This window comes from Papio anubis, chromosome 5 (genome assembly GCF_008728515.1).
Source record: "Papio anubis isolate 15944 chromosome 5, Panubis1.0, whole genome shotgun sequence".
Taxonomy (NCBI): domain Eukaryota; kingdom Metazoa; phylum Chordata; class Mammalia; order Primates; family Cercopithecidae; genus Papio; species Papio anubis.
Window position 1 is genome coordinate 88,745,003 of NC_044980.1, and position 13,272 is coordinate 88,758,274.

General features: G+C 45.0%; 1 protein-coding gene across 1 annotated transcript; it reads left to right on the forward strand.

Moving 5' to 3' along the window:
- The first annotated feature begins 3,913 nt into the window (after window positions 1-3,913).
- Window positions 3,914-11,051, forward strand: LOC101007797 (putative uncharacterized protein encoded by LINC01554). The gene is given in 4 exon segments (XM_031666318.1): window positions 3,914-7,383; window positions 9,203-9,245; window positions 9,247-9,333; window positions 9,336-11,051. Coding segments are annotated over 4 exon segments (453 nt in total). The 5' UTR covers window positions 3,914-7,147; the 3' UTR covers window positions 9,423-11,051.
- The last annotated feature ends 2,221 nt before the right edge of the window (window positions 11,052-13,272 follow it).

Here is a 13,272-nt window from a genome sequence, read left to right on the forward strand (position 1 = left end):
GTTTTGAAAGCTCAGCATGTGCGCACACATGTGCACACACGCACTCAGCCTTGGCCTTGCACTGTAAATTTTTAGCAAAGTACACAAGTATGGGCTTTTGTTGCCAAGGAAATGGCTTTGTTTCCCTGAGGAAGGAGATATTGAGGACACTTCTCTGTAAGTGATCACCCAGCAAGGCCGTATTGCTTCCCAGACCTGCTGTTCTGTACAACGTGAAGCTCTTCGGTCCTTTCCGTGCCTATCTGGCCAGTCTTTGTTAGAGTGCAGCAGGCAAGACAGGCTTTTGCTGACATCTACCTTCCCTTTCTACTTGCCTAGGCAATTGTGGCTCATGTTTGAACTGAACAATGAAGAAATATCTCAGGCAGTTTTGAGTCAGCCTTCAGGTTCCTCAGAAACTTTAAACACAGGAATGAATGCGGTCACTGAGGTCAGGAACTCCAGATGCCCCTGCCTCATGCTTGTAGCATCAGCTTCTGGAGATCAAGGGTAGGACTATCAGGGGCTGCATGATGAAGATGATAGTGGGATCACTTAGAAAGAGCCAACAGTCCAGGCCATGATAAGCTGGTACCCAGCTCTGCTTCACATGTAAGTTATTACTCTTCTAATTGTCCTAGGTGAAATTAATTAAGCATTTATTCAGAATCTCCACTTCCTGCTAGTTGTCCATCGGGTGTGGCAGCAGCTCCTTCCTGCAAAGCAATGTTGAAGAAGCAATGGAAGCAAGAAGGAAGCATGGATTCTAGAAACTGATGACAAACCACTTACCCCTATTGCTCTTCTTCCTAAAGCTAAAGGTAAATCCTGGCTGGAGTTGCAAATGAGAATGTTAGCAAATGGGAGTAGGAATGGTGGTTCTAATGCTTGGGGCTTTAGAACCACCTACCCTCCCTTATACTCCTTTCCTGATGCAGAGTGCCAGAGTAGCCAGTACCCCCTTTCAACAGGAGCTCACAGGACAGAAGAAGTCAATACTTAAGTAGGACAATTGCATTAAAAGAAAGACCACAACTGCACAAGACTATAATACATACCACCCAAAGCAAAAATATTAGAGCAGAATCACCAAGGATTTTTTTTTTTTTTTTTTTTTTTTTTGAAATGGAGTCTTGCTCTGTCATTTAGGCTGGAGTGCAGTGGTGTGATCTCGGCTCACTGCAACCTCTGCCTCCTGGGTTCAAGCGATTCTCATGCCTCAGCCTCCTGGGTAGCTGGGACTATGGATGATGTCCAGCTAATTTTTGTATTTTTAGTAGAGATGGGGTTTCACCATATCGGTCAGGCTGGTCTAGAACTCCTGACCTCAGGTGATCCACCCGCCTTGGCCTCCCATTGTGCTGGGATTATAGGCATGAGCCACCATGTCCAGCCAGACAGACCAAGGATTTAAAATAAACATGAGATATTATATATACACTTGATAGCATGTGATCCATGGCAGCCACCTCACCTGTAGCCCCTCCAATAAGAGTCTGTGGATTCTTACACATTTCAAATCCAGAGAACATATTTCCCTGACATGGTGTCTTACACATTTCTCATCTTTTCCCTTGGTTTATTTTTTAACCAGCTGGAAGTGATCTCTCTTGCTCTAAGTCAGGGTTCCCAACCTCAGATTAACATTTTGAGCCAGATAATTCTTTATTTTGGGGAGCTGAGCTGTGCATCATCGGGTTTAGCAGCACACCTGACTTCTATCCACTGTATGTCAGTAAGACCCCTGCCTCCATTGTGACCACTGAAAATGTCTCCAGACGTTGTTAAAATCACTCCCTGGTTAAGAACCACTGTTTTAAGTGTACATCGTTCATTGTCTGTGTCACCCTAAGGTTTCTTCCAACCCAAGGACAGTGTATAGAACACATTTCCTATCTCTCCAGCTTGGAGTACAAAGTAAAGCCATGCTTTAAAACATATTCAAATAAAATAGCTCGAGCTCTCATATTACTGTCAAGAGAATGTCCTTCTTGCCTCTGCTGGAATCTCCCAAACTCTAGTGCTGAGTCTAAGGAACCCCAAAGCCACCTGGTCCAGGGAGCCCCATCTGTGCTGCTCTGGGGCTTTCGCTGCCTTGCAAGATGTGCTGTGGGTTAAAGGCAGACCCTACTCCCTCCTGTGGTGGTTGAAGATTAGAGATGCTCCAGTCCTGAGGCTCCGGCCAATTGCCAGCAGCCTTTGCTTATGGCTGGGGGGCAGGAAAAGACGACCCTTCTCACCAACCTCAGCTGGGATCATTCTACACCACCACAGGTGAAGGTGCTGGTGTTACCGTCAGCATCTCTATGTTTGCACAGGCACACCCGTGTGCGTGTACACATACATGAACAGACACACAGAGCCATTGCCCCAGAGGGATTCCCCATAGTTCAAGGTGCCTGGGACAGGAGATTTTGTAGCCTGATGCATGCTGGGACAAGCCCACCTTGAGAAGGACATGTCCTTGGGGGTTGAACTTGCATCATCGTCTAGATTTCATCATCCCTCATGGGCCTTTCCCCTGGTGTGACTGCCAGTCTGCTGGTCGTGTAGGGCCCTGCTACTACCCACTGAGATGTTCTAATAACATTAAACTTCAAAAGGAAAGGGCCAGAGGTTCCATTTCTACAGCTTCTAAGTAACCATATCTAGATGTATATTGGCAAACAGTCTTTGTCATCGCCTCTCCCCGCAATGTCCTGTTTTACTTTTCTATCAAAACCAACCTTAACTAGGAGGAACCCCTGGAGATACCTACTGTGAAACAAAGAAAGTCTCTTTTTCTATTTTCTTTTTCTTTTTTTTTGAGATGGAGTCTTGCTCTGTCACCCAGGCTGGAGTGCAGTGGTGCGATCTCGGCTCAGTGCAACCTCCACCTCCCGGGTTCAAGCGATTCTCCTGCCTCAGCCTCTCAAGTAGCTGGGACTACCACTAGCCCACCACCACGTCTAGCTAACTTTTGTATTTTTAGTAGAGGTTTCACCATATTGGCCAGGCTGTTTTCAAACTCTTGACCTTGTGATCCACCCGCCTTGACCTCCCCAAGTGCTGAGATTACAGGCATGAGCCACTGCACCCAGCCAAGAGCATCTCTTTTTTTTTGAGATGGAGTTTCACACTTGTTGCCCAGGCTGGCATGCAATGGCACGATCTCGGCTTACTGCAACCTCCATCTCCTGGGTTCAAGCAATTCTCCTGCCTCAGTCTCCTGAGTAGCTGGGATTACAAGTACCCACCACCACTCCTGGCTAATTTTTTTGTATTTTTAGTGGAGACAGAGTTTAGCTATGTTGGTCAGGCTGGTCTTGAACTCCTGACCTCAGGTGATCCACCCGCCTCAGTCTCCCAAAGTGCTGGGATTACAGGTGTGAGCCACTGCGCCCAGCCCCAAAAGCATCTCTTTTAGGGCTCACTATGACATTTATGTGACCATTTCTCTTGCTTAATTCTCTTTTCTTCACCAAACAATCTATTACATGGGTTATGGTTTTATATGTGTAAGTGATCATTTTCAACCTTGCTTTTTAGAAACAGAACTATTCTTCCAAAGAAAATTTTATAGAAGATCATAGTATTAAAACTATAAAGTATTAAAATATAAAGTATTAAATATAAAGTATTAAAATATAATATAAAATATTTATATTTATAAAAATAATTTAATATAAAAATATCAATTTAATGTAAAGTATTAAAAATATAAAGTGTTAAAAATATAAAAGTGACTGGGCAAGTGCCAGCCTCCCTCAGCACTTTGGGAGGCCGAGGCGGGTGGATCACCTGAGGTCAGGAGTTCGAGACCAGTCTGGCCAACATGGTGAAACCCTGTCACTACTAAAAATACAAAAATTAGCCAGGTGTGGGGGCAGATGCCTGTAATACCAGCTACTTGGGAGGCTGAGGCAGGAGAATCACTTCAACCCAGGAGGTAGAGGTTGCAGTGAGCCAAGATTGTACCATTGCACTCCAGCCTGAGCGATAGAGCGAGACTCTGTCTCCAAAAAAAACGTAAAAGCGGTTTGTTTGGAAGTGTGGGGGATGGGGGTCCTGAGTTCTGCTCTCTTGCCCCATTGTTTTTCCTCTGCAGAACCCTAGGACCTTGAGGACACCATTTGAAAACGATTCATAGAGAACATGGCATCCTAGAATGAGAAATCCGCATCTGGTACTGTCAGCCAGGGTTCCTAGCTTTCAGCAGAGAGGAAACTTATTAAAAACATATAGGAGAGCATAGCTCACCCCACCCCTGAGAGGGAGAGATGACAAACTTGGAGGTAGGAAGAACGGCCTGGATTCACAATGCAGTGAAGATACTGCTGCTGCCGGACACAGCAACCCTGGCTCATATCACTAGACATGGGACCTGGCTGGGGGGCTTGTACCAGGGAGCCTGGACACGGGACCCTGCTGCTGGGGCTATGGCTGCGGGGCTTCTGGAGGGTCTGTGTTGCTGAGACTCCAACTGCTGCCCCCCAGCTACTGGAATGGAGCCTGCCCCAATTTCTGATTCAGTTTGAGGCAGGAGTGTCTCACTGGAAGATCTTGCACCACGGGCCTGTACCTTAGCTTTAAGGAAGGCTGTGGAAGGGCATACATGGTATTTTCATTTCTGTAATGTGAAGTAGCTCTACCTAATAAGACCAAAAATTCTCCAAAAGGAGAAGGAGGTTCAGATGCTAAGGGAGGAGGAAATAATGACAAATGCTTACTACAGGAACTCTGGCAAATTGCTTTTTCTCTGAGCATTATTCCTCTAGGAAAAATAATGGCCCTTCTAAGTCATCCATCCATCCATCCACCCATCCACCCATCCACCCATCCATTTATCCATCCATAGCAAACATCTAGTAAGAGCTGTTCTAGCTATCTATTGTTGCATAAAAAATGACCCCAGCTTAGTGGCTAAAACAATCATTTCGAGGTATCTCATGACTTTTGTTGATAAGAAACTCACACAGGACTCAGCTGGCTGATTCTGCTCCCTGTGGAGTCAGTTGGAGTCTTTGAGATATTTAAATAGCAGCTGATCTGATCTGGACTGGTCAAAATGGCTTTGCTGACTTATCTGATCCCTTGACGAGGAAGGCTGGAAGGCTGGACTCTGCTGGGCTCCACTCCCTCTCCATGTCGTCTTAGGCCTTTCCACAGGGACTCATCAGCAGGGTAGCTGGGCTTCTTACATGAAAGCTCAGGGCTCCAAGAGACCAACTTTGCCTTAAGGCTAGGCTCAGAGGTGTCATAATGTCACTTCCACCATACTCAGTTGGTCAAAATAGTCACAGGCCCAGAATCAAAAGGGGAAATAAAATACATAGACATCTGGATGGGAGGCATCAGTGAATTTGCAGTAAGAGCCTTTAATCCATTGTAAGAACCCACCATGTGCCAGACATAGTGTTAAGAGGGGGAGATACAAAACCAAGACATGGCCCTGTCTTCAAGGAGCTTGCAGTCATACAAGGTTACAAATGAAGGCAGTTAATGAGATCAATGTCAAGAAGCATTGTAAATTGTAAAACAACTTTAATATAAAGGATTGCTTTATCTCTGAGCTTTATTCCTAAATAATCCTAAAACTAGGATCTAACAAACCCCTCTAATGCTCTCAAGTATCAGTTACTATTTGTTGACTGTTCACCAAGAATCAGACACTCAGCTAAGAATTCTTTTGGTATAATTGTTCCCAATTCTCAAACCAATCCCACTGCAGCAATTTCTATGTGCCAAAGCCTTGTCCATGCTTCTTGTTTGATGACATGATATCTTGGGTTTGGTCTTATATCAGCACCCACCACTCTACCCATTGATGCCACTTAATAGAGGCTTCTCGAGATGCCCACGCAGGCCTCTAGCCACTTAAGGAGAGATTTTCAATTTACAGTGACCCAACCAACCACTCGTTAGATGCTCTGATCTGTTCCTCTCACAATTATTACTTTAATTTGCTGCCCTCTCTCGGGCCATGAGGCGACCAGCTTGCAGGCTGCAAGGCAGACAGAGTTAAAGACATATATAAAAGTGCATGTGCTCTATTAACAAAACTTACTAAATTCCTGCTGTGTTTGGGGAACTAGACCACAGAGCACTGTGAGCCAACACAGTTCCTGCCTCAGAGAATAGTCACGCAGACAAGATTGTGAAACTTTTCATTAGTTTTACCTGATTGATAAAATTAAAATGCAGAAAATCAGAAAAGTAAAAAACAAAAAAGCAGTTAGTCATAATCTCACTATCCAAAAACGGTGCTATTCATATTTTGATGTATTGCCTTCTGGTTATTTCTTTATTTATTTTGAGTTTCAAGAAAATTATAGACTTCATTTTTTAGAACAGTTTAAAGTTTATAGTAAAACTGAGCAGCTAGGACAGCTATTTCCCTCTGCCCTGCTTCCCTGCACATAGTTTCCCCTATTATTAACATCTTGTAACAAAGATCTTGTATTAGTGCCATATGTTTGTTACAATTAGTGAACCAATATTCATGTATTATTATTAAATAAAGTCTATCATTTACTTTAAGGTTTATTCTCTGTGTTGTACAGTTCTGTGGGTTTTGACGAATGCAGGTCAGTATCCACCATTTCAGTATCCTACAGAATAGTTTCAGCATGTATCTTGTGTGCTGTCAGCCCCTACCATCGTATGCTCCTGCCTGCAGCTTTTTTTTCTTGTTTCTTTATTTTTCATATGTAAGCCTAACGCAAGCCTTCCTTTATGCTATTGTACCCTTCTTCCACATGTTTATAAACTCTCATAAACATCATGGGATACACCATCCTCTGTTTAACCATGCCCTTGATGTTGGACATTCATGTCTATGACAAGTGTTCACTTATCATATAGGATATTTTAAAATCATTTCATGGAAATAGATTTCCAGGATCTAGATAGCATTCAGGGGAAAAAAATAATTTAGAAAGAAACAGCATTGTGTGGTGTCCCCCAGCACCTCCCAGACAAAAGGCTTTTGTCTGAAGGTTGTAGGCTGCGCTGTCTTGGCCTAGTGAGTGCCAGTTTCCGCGTGGCTGCCCCGCACCCTTGAGAAGGCTGTCAGGGGACAGTGCTGGCCTGGGTCTTAGCTTCCCCGCTCCTGCAGGAGGACTGGACTTCCTCATTCATTCCCTTCTTACTCTCATCCATCAGCGCCTTTAAACCGAAACCTGGAACTATGGTATTCTCTTTGGTTCTTAGAACGGGTTGGCTTAATGGGGGAAATATTAATAGCACTGGTGTCAGTGGAAGTGACCTTGAGCCACATAGGAAGATTTTGATAAAACGTGTCACTCTTGTTACCTATCGGGATCAAACTGCATCATGGAAGCTGCACACGATGACACCCTGTCTGGAAAGTTTTTGCCAGATGGCAAAAGACTGCAAGCAGAATATCCCTTCGCCATTTCTCATGTAAGCGCATGCCAGAACTAATAAGAATAATATGAGAATGAGAGGTTTTTTTTTTTTTTTTTTTTTGCTGTGAAACTGATAACCATAAAATTCGATATCTAGAGTCCTGGAGTGTAACAGCTCCTTCTCATACATTAGCTTCCATTCATTACCCCACAGCAGTTCGGCATGCCGGCTGGTGTTACTGCCATGTTAAAGTGAGGAGCCTTGGTGTCTTGGGTTCCTGAGAGATGACGTTGCCATATGTGACTCTTCACAACTATCCCACAGGCCCTCAGTTGGAATGTGGCAGAACTGGGAGCTGAATCCAGGACAGTGGTTTCCTCATCTGCTCTAGCCAGGAACAGGCCAGGCCACCCTTCTGGACACAGTCTATCCCACGTGGGGACAGATTGGCCAGCCCCAGCCCACGGGTCTCAATGCAGCCAGAGCTGCTGTGAGAAATCTTGTTTGCTTTAGCCTTTGGAGTCCTGTCTGTTCTCTGACCTCTGACCCAGAACTGTGTGTTCCAACCACTTCCCAGTCTGTTGCCCTGGCTCAAAACAAAGTGAACGAAAGCTCTTTCCTCAAGCCCTGCTCTCATACTCGAAGGCTCCGTGAAAATGAGTGGTGTGGGCATGTGGCTGGTGAGTCACTGTGGCCCTAAAATGAGCAGGAAAATAGAGGGCAGGTCTAGGCCTCGCAGGGCTCTAATGGCAGGGAAGCAGGAGGGTCAGCATCAGGAGCCTGGCCTTTGGCCCACAGAGACCTGAGTCCTCCCCTTACTCCTGAGCTGTGTAACCTTAGGCAGGGAACTTACCCCTATGGGCCTCAGTTTCCTCACCAGGAAAGCAGGGCTGATCATAGTGCATGGCTTATAGAGCAATTTTGAGGATTTCATGAACAAAAATACAAAGGTAAAGCAGTTAGCCTTCTGCCTGGCATGAGTAAGCCCTCAGGAAACTGTAGTTGTTATTATTTAGTAGCCAGGAAAATATAGAACACTCAATCTGTTGGCTCCCTGGTGTTTACAGAACTGTCAGCAAACACTTCCACATCACCAGCCAGCAGGGCCATTCATCAAACACCTTTGCTTTTGTCTGTCAGGCCTCCCACTTCAAGAAGTGTCCCTGGGTTTAAGTCAGTAACCTCCTAGGCAGGGAAAGTTGCCTCATACATGTGACACGCAAGCATGTCTCTAAAGGGACAGAGGATCTGGCAAAAATCTAGACTCTCAACTTGTCTGTTTCCTGAGACACCCAAAATTGGCCTCATGGAAGCGGTTGACTTCTTCCCATAGCTGGCTGTGTCTTACTTGGTCGCCTCCTCCAAGCCCAGGGCCAGCCCTGCCTGGCTGGGGGATCGTGACAGTCTTTGTTCTCATATGGCAAAGTGTTTTGAGAAGAGGGTAAGATCATTAGTTAGCTGTCAGCCTCCAGTGTGATTAGGTCATGAGTAATTCTACTAGAAAGCCAGAGCACTGGCAATTCATTTGGTCGAGAACATTTTATCTACTTGTACGGCGTAGCGAGGAAATAAATGGAACAAATTATATAAAAATCTCTGTCAACTGAACAATTCCTTACCAATCCAACAAGATGACGATGATGCCACTTTTCCTACCTGTGAGAGGTCATGTACAGACACATGCACATGCACACACCACATTATACCCCCCCACCACAAATGGGTGCACCCTCCCTCCCCCCCCGCCCACATACACACTGGTGCACACATACATGCCACACCACATTCTGTAGTTAGGAAAGGATCACGTGCAGCCTTAAGGACTGGTTTGCGTAACGGGTGCATATTTCTGCTAGTGTTTTTGTTCTTGCAGTCAGGCCTGGCCGTTGTCTGAAAGCAAACCTCAAGGACAGGACTTTTTGGACTCTGCAGCCTCTCCAGGCTGCTGCTCCACCACGTGAAGTCCAGCAGGTGGCAGTGCACCCCGCGCAGACCCGGGTTGCCTGTCTTGGCCGGAGGGAGTCCGTTTGATGCGCAGTCGGGAAGTGGGTCTGCACGCACCTCGCTGCAGCTGTAGCAAACGCAAGCGATGACACACAGGCTTGACGAGGGCCTTTGTCAGAAGCAATGGGGATCTGGCGTCACCGCACAATGGAAAACAAAGTGCTTCTGCCTGGCTGGCCAGAATGCACGTTTGCTCACTATTGATGCCGGGGCATTTACAGGCAGAATGAGTTCATGTGAAATTTCAGGGTCTGCCATGACTCAGATTCACTTTCTGTAAACCAGAGTCAACATTACATTTCCCTTTACTCTGAGCCATTCCTTGAGTTTTTAGGTCACCAGTTGTTTTTGTACTAACCGAAGGGATTTGAGTATTTTTTATGCACCTTATTTTTATTATTATTTTTAGGGCATTACCAATTTGGGACGGATCTGTAGTGTGAGAGATTGTTGTCACTCTTAGCTCCAAACATAGATTGGCTTTATATATTATTTACATGTTCAGAATTATATTGTGTAGAAATTCAAGTGAAACTTGCAAAATACTTTTCTGGCAGGAAGCCCTGGAGAGGATCGTTCATGGAAACAAGGATGACGACTGTGGTAAGAAATGCAGGTGACTCGTGAGTGGGCAGGGAGTGGAAGAGAAGATGGCTGGAAGGTTTTAGCATTCAGAAAAAAAATGGAGACAACTAGAGTTGATCTGAAGATTATGGCAGAATTCAATATTGGGGCAAAGAAACAAGATGGAGGTTAGAAATTAGAAACAGCAGAGCTCCGCAGGTTGGAAAGGATTTGAGCAAGAGAACAAAAAGGAGCCTGCTAATAGCACCCTGGGTTTACATCAAGAGAAGCACCTGGAGAGAATTAACTCAGGAGGAGGTAGGGGCATGGGAAACCTTTTCATCTCCAAGAGCCGGCAGGAACAGCAGCTGGCCTGAACTTGAAGGTACACCAGGTAGCTTGCCTGGGCCAGGAGAAGGTGATTCTCTTCTATGCCTCTCTCCAGTGCCCTGCTTCTGATGCTGCTTCTCTACCCGTAGTGCGGGGAAGATATATCCCTAAGAAGTTCCCTGCACCCCATTCCTTGTTCTGGCTAACTGGTCCCCTAGGAATTTTTCTCCTAATTTTCAATTCCCCCTCTCACCTGGTGAAATCTTAAATCTTACTGTTCAATAAAAGTTCTTCTACCAAAATGTCTACACCACGTTGAATTTTTTGTGTTTCCTTTGTTTTTAGTTCCTGGGGAGTTTTACTTGGGAAAAAAAGCCTCTGGGGACTAGATAAGGAAGGAAACCTTCCTGTGGACCCTCTTGAGCTCTGTTTTCTTTCCTGGCCTCACTGGTGTGAGCCCACTGACTGCCCTACTGATCTCTCGCTTTACTGGATTTGGGTGAGGACTGAGGAGAGGGACAGGAGGGTATTCACTGGACACTATTCAGACTAAAGGATTAGATGTCCCAGGTGAGTAAGCAAGAAAGCAAATACATAAACAAACAAAACTTCTGAACATTTTCAATCCAAGTGGAGCAGAATTTAGCTTTTCCAGCTAAACTGCCCCACCCCTGGCACCCAGGGAAAATGGTGCTTGTATTGTAATATGTTCTCATAGATGCATGCAATATTATGAGTAATTTTTGCCTTGTGATGTAAATTCTTTTTTCCTCACTCAGGAAAACATATTGTAGTTGGAAAAAAAAAAAAAAAAAAAAAAAAAACCAAAGAATTCTGGCCAGGCGCGGTGGCTCATGCCTGTAATCCCAGCACTTTGGGAGGCTGAGACGGGTGAATCATCTGAGGTCAGGAATTCGAGACCAGCCTGGCCAACATGGCGAAAACCCATCTCTACTAAAAATACAAAAATTAGCCGGGCATGGTGGCAGGTGCTTGTAATCCTGAGTAGTAGGCGGCTACTCAGGAGACTGAGGCAGGAGAATTGCTTGAACCTAGGAGGCAAAAATTGCAGTGAGCCGAGACTGCACCACTCTAGCCTGGGTGGCAGAGTGGACTCAGTCTCAAAAAAAAAAAAAAAATTCTGATCCTTTTTGAGTGTGTGTGTGTATGTGTTTTATGTGTGAGTGAGAAGACACAAATTTAAACTGAAACTTTGCTAAGTAATAGGTTATAACTGATCTGGATACATCAGGGTAGTGAGAACAGTAAGTCTGGAAAAGAAAACAGTTGTTACCAATACACATACACTCTCCCACACATAGAACAATGCCTGGGTCTCCTGCATTTTCATATCTGCTGAACAGGTAGCATGAATTCACATCATTTCAGCGATGGGGAAATGGAAACTCGCAGAGAGCTTAACTGAATTTCCTGAGACCATGGGATGTCAGAAGGGCCATTAAATCTTTCAACTGCCAACTCATACTTTAAACTCCTGCCTCTTATCCTTTTCAAAGTGGCAGGGGAAGACCAGGTACAGATCTGTAAAGTGCCTCATTCCATTTTCAGAGGAGCTGAGGTCAGGTGCCTCCTACAGTCAAGGTCTCGCCAAGAAGACCGTGGCCACATTCCTCAGTTCCCTGGCGAGTGTTTTGACACCTGGGTGCTCCTGCCTGATGAGCCCAGCATTCATGAAGTACATGTGACAAGAGGATGGCTGGAATATTGCTCAATATTTTCAGGTCGACGGCACTGGCTGCATGTAATTTGAGAGGAGTGTAGAATGTCAGCCGGACTTTTATGACGCACCCTTCTCCTCTTCCTGAGAATTGTTTGCATGTGGAGATTTCCTGCCTATATTTTTAGTGTCAAATTTTTTTGTGGTTGCTCAAGTACCTTCGGCCATGTTTTACTGGCTTACGCAGAAGCCCTGATGCCCCTGATAAAACTGATGACCATCGAATGGAAAGAAGTCAGTGTGGAAAGCCCAGGAATTGTCCCATAGCTGGCCCTGTGGGTTTGCACTGATTCCTCAGAACAAGTTTGCAGATAGCTTAACTTCCAGAATTCCTGAGTTTCAGTAGTCCCCCTTCTTTATGATGAATTGGAAAAAGGGTATATTCTGGGGTAAAGCAAAAGGGAATTGGGTGCAGCAAAGATCCCTAGACCATTTTTCCCAGTGGCCCATTGCTCCTTCTGCTTTTTCTATGCCAGCTGAATCTCCCCAAGCCCCACGTCTGCGGCAAAGTCTTCGTGGTGAAACAGGTGAGTCACACTTTTCTGCTTCTCTGCAATTACAAATGTTATCACCTCATCTGACAGAGAGAGGGTGTTGGTTGGAAATACGCATTAGGAATAAACTCTTTGGAAACAGCAACACTGCTTTCATGAAATGAAGACTTTTTTTTAGAAAGTCTGGAGTTAAAGTTATAAAAATAAAGAGGAGTCATCTCCCTTTCCTTCTCCTACAATAATGGAAATGAAATATCAAAGTAAACGGCACCACATCCATGTCCTCAGTACATGTGACTCGCTAACCATGCCAGCCACCCCATCCCTTCTCTCCCATCTTCTTTGCTGTTCTCACTGTCTCTCAAGACCTGATTTAAAACCACCTTCACTAAGAAGTCTTCTTGTCCCCCTTCTGGTCCTTCACGGAATATTATTTTGCTTCTGAAACTTAAAAAAACAATTTTGTTCTCAGGTCATTCTCTGTGTACATCCCATTTCATCCATCCTACGGATTAGATGTTCTTCCAGGGTAGAGGCGACCCCACCTCATGTCTTTTTATTCTCCCTCTGCTTTTTATTCCCATAGGCAGTCTTCAGTATGAGACGCATCGATCTCAGATCTTATTCAATTCCAACTTGTACCAATCAAAGGCCCTCCCAGCGAAGATAAAAGCAAAGTCTCCTTCCTCCGGAGCACGTGGGAATGGCCCCCCAATAGCTGGGGCATGCAAGCTGATGAAGTTTCATTTTCCACCTCTACCCAAATATGACCTTGCTGATACCATCTCCTATTAGATGACAAATCCGGATGTT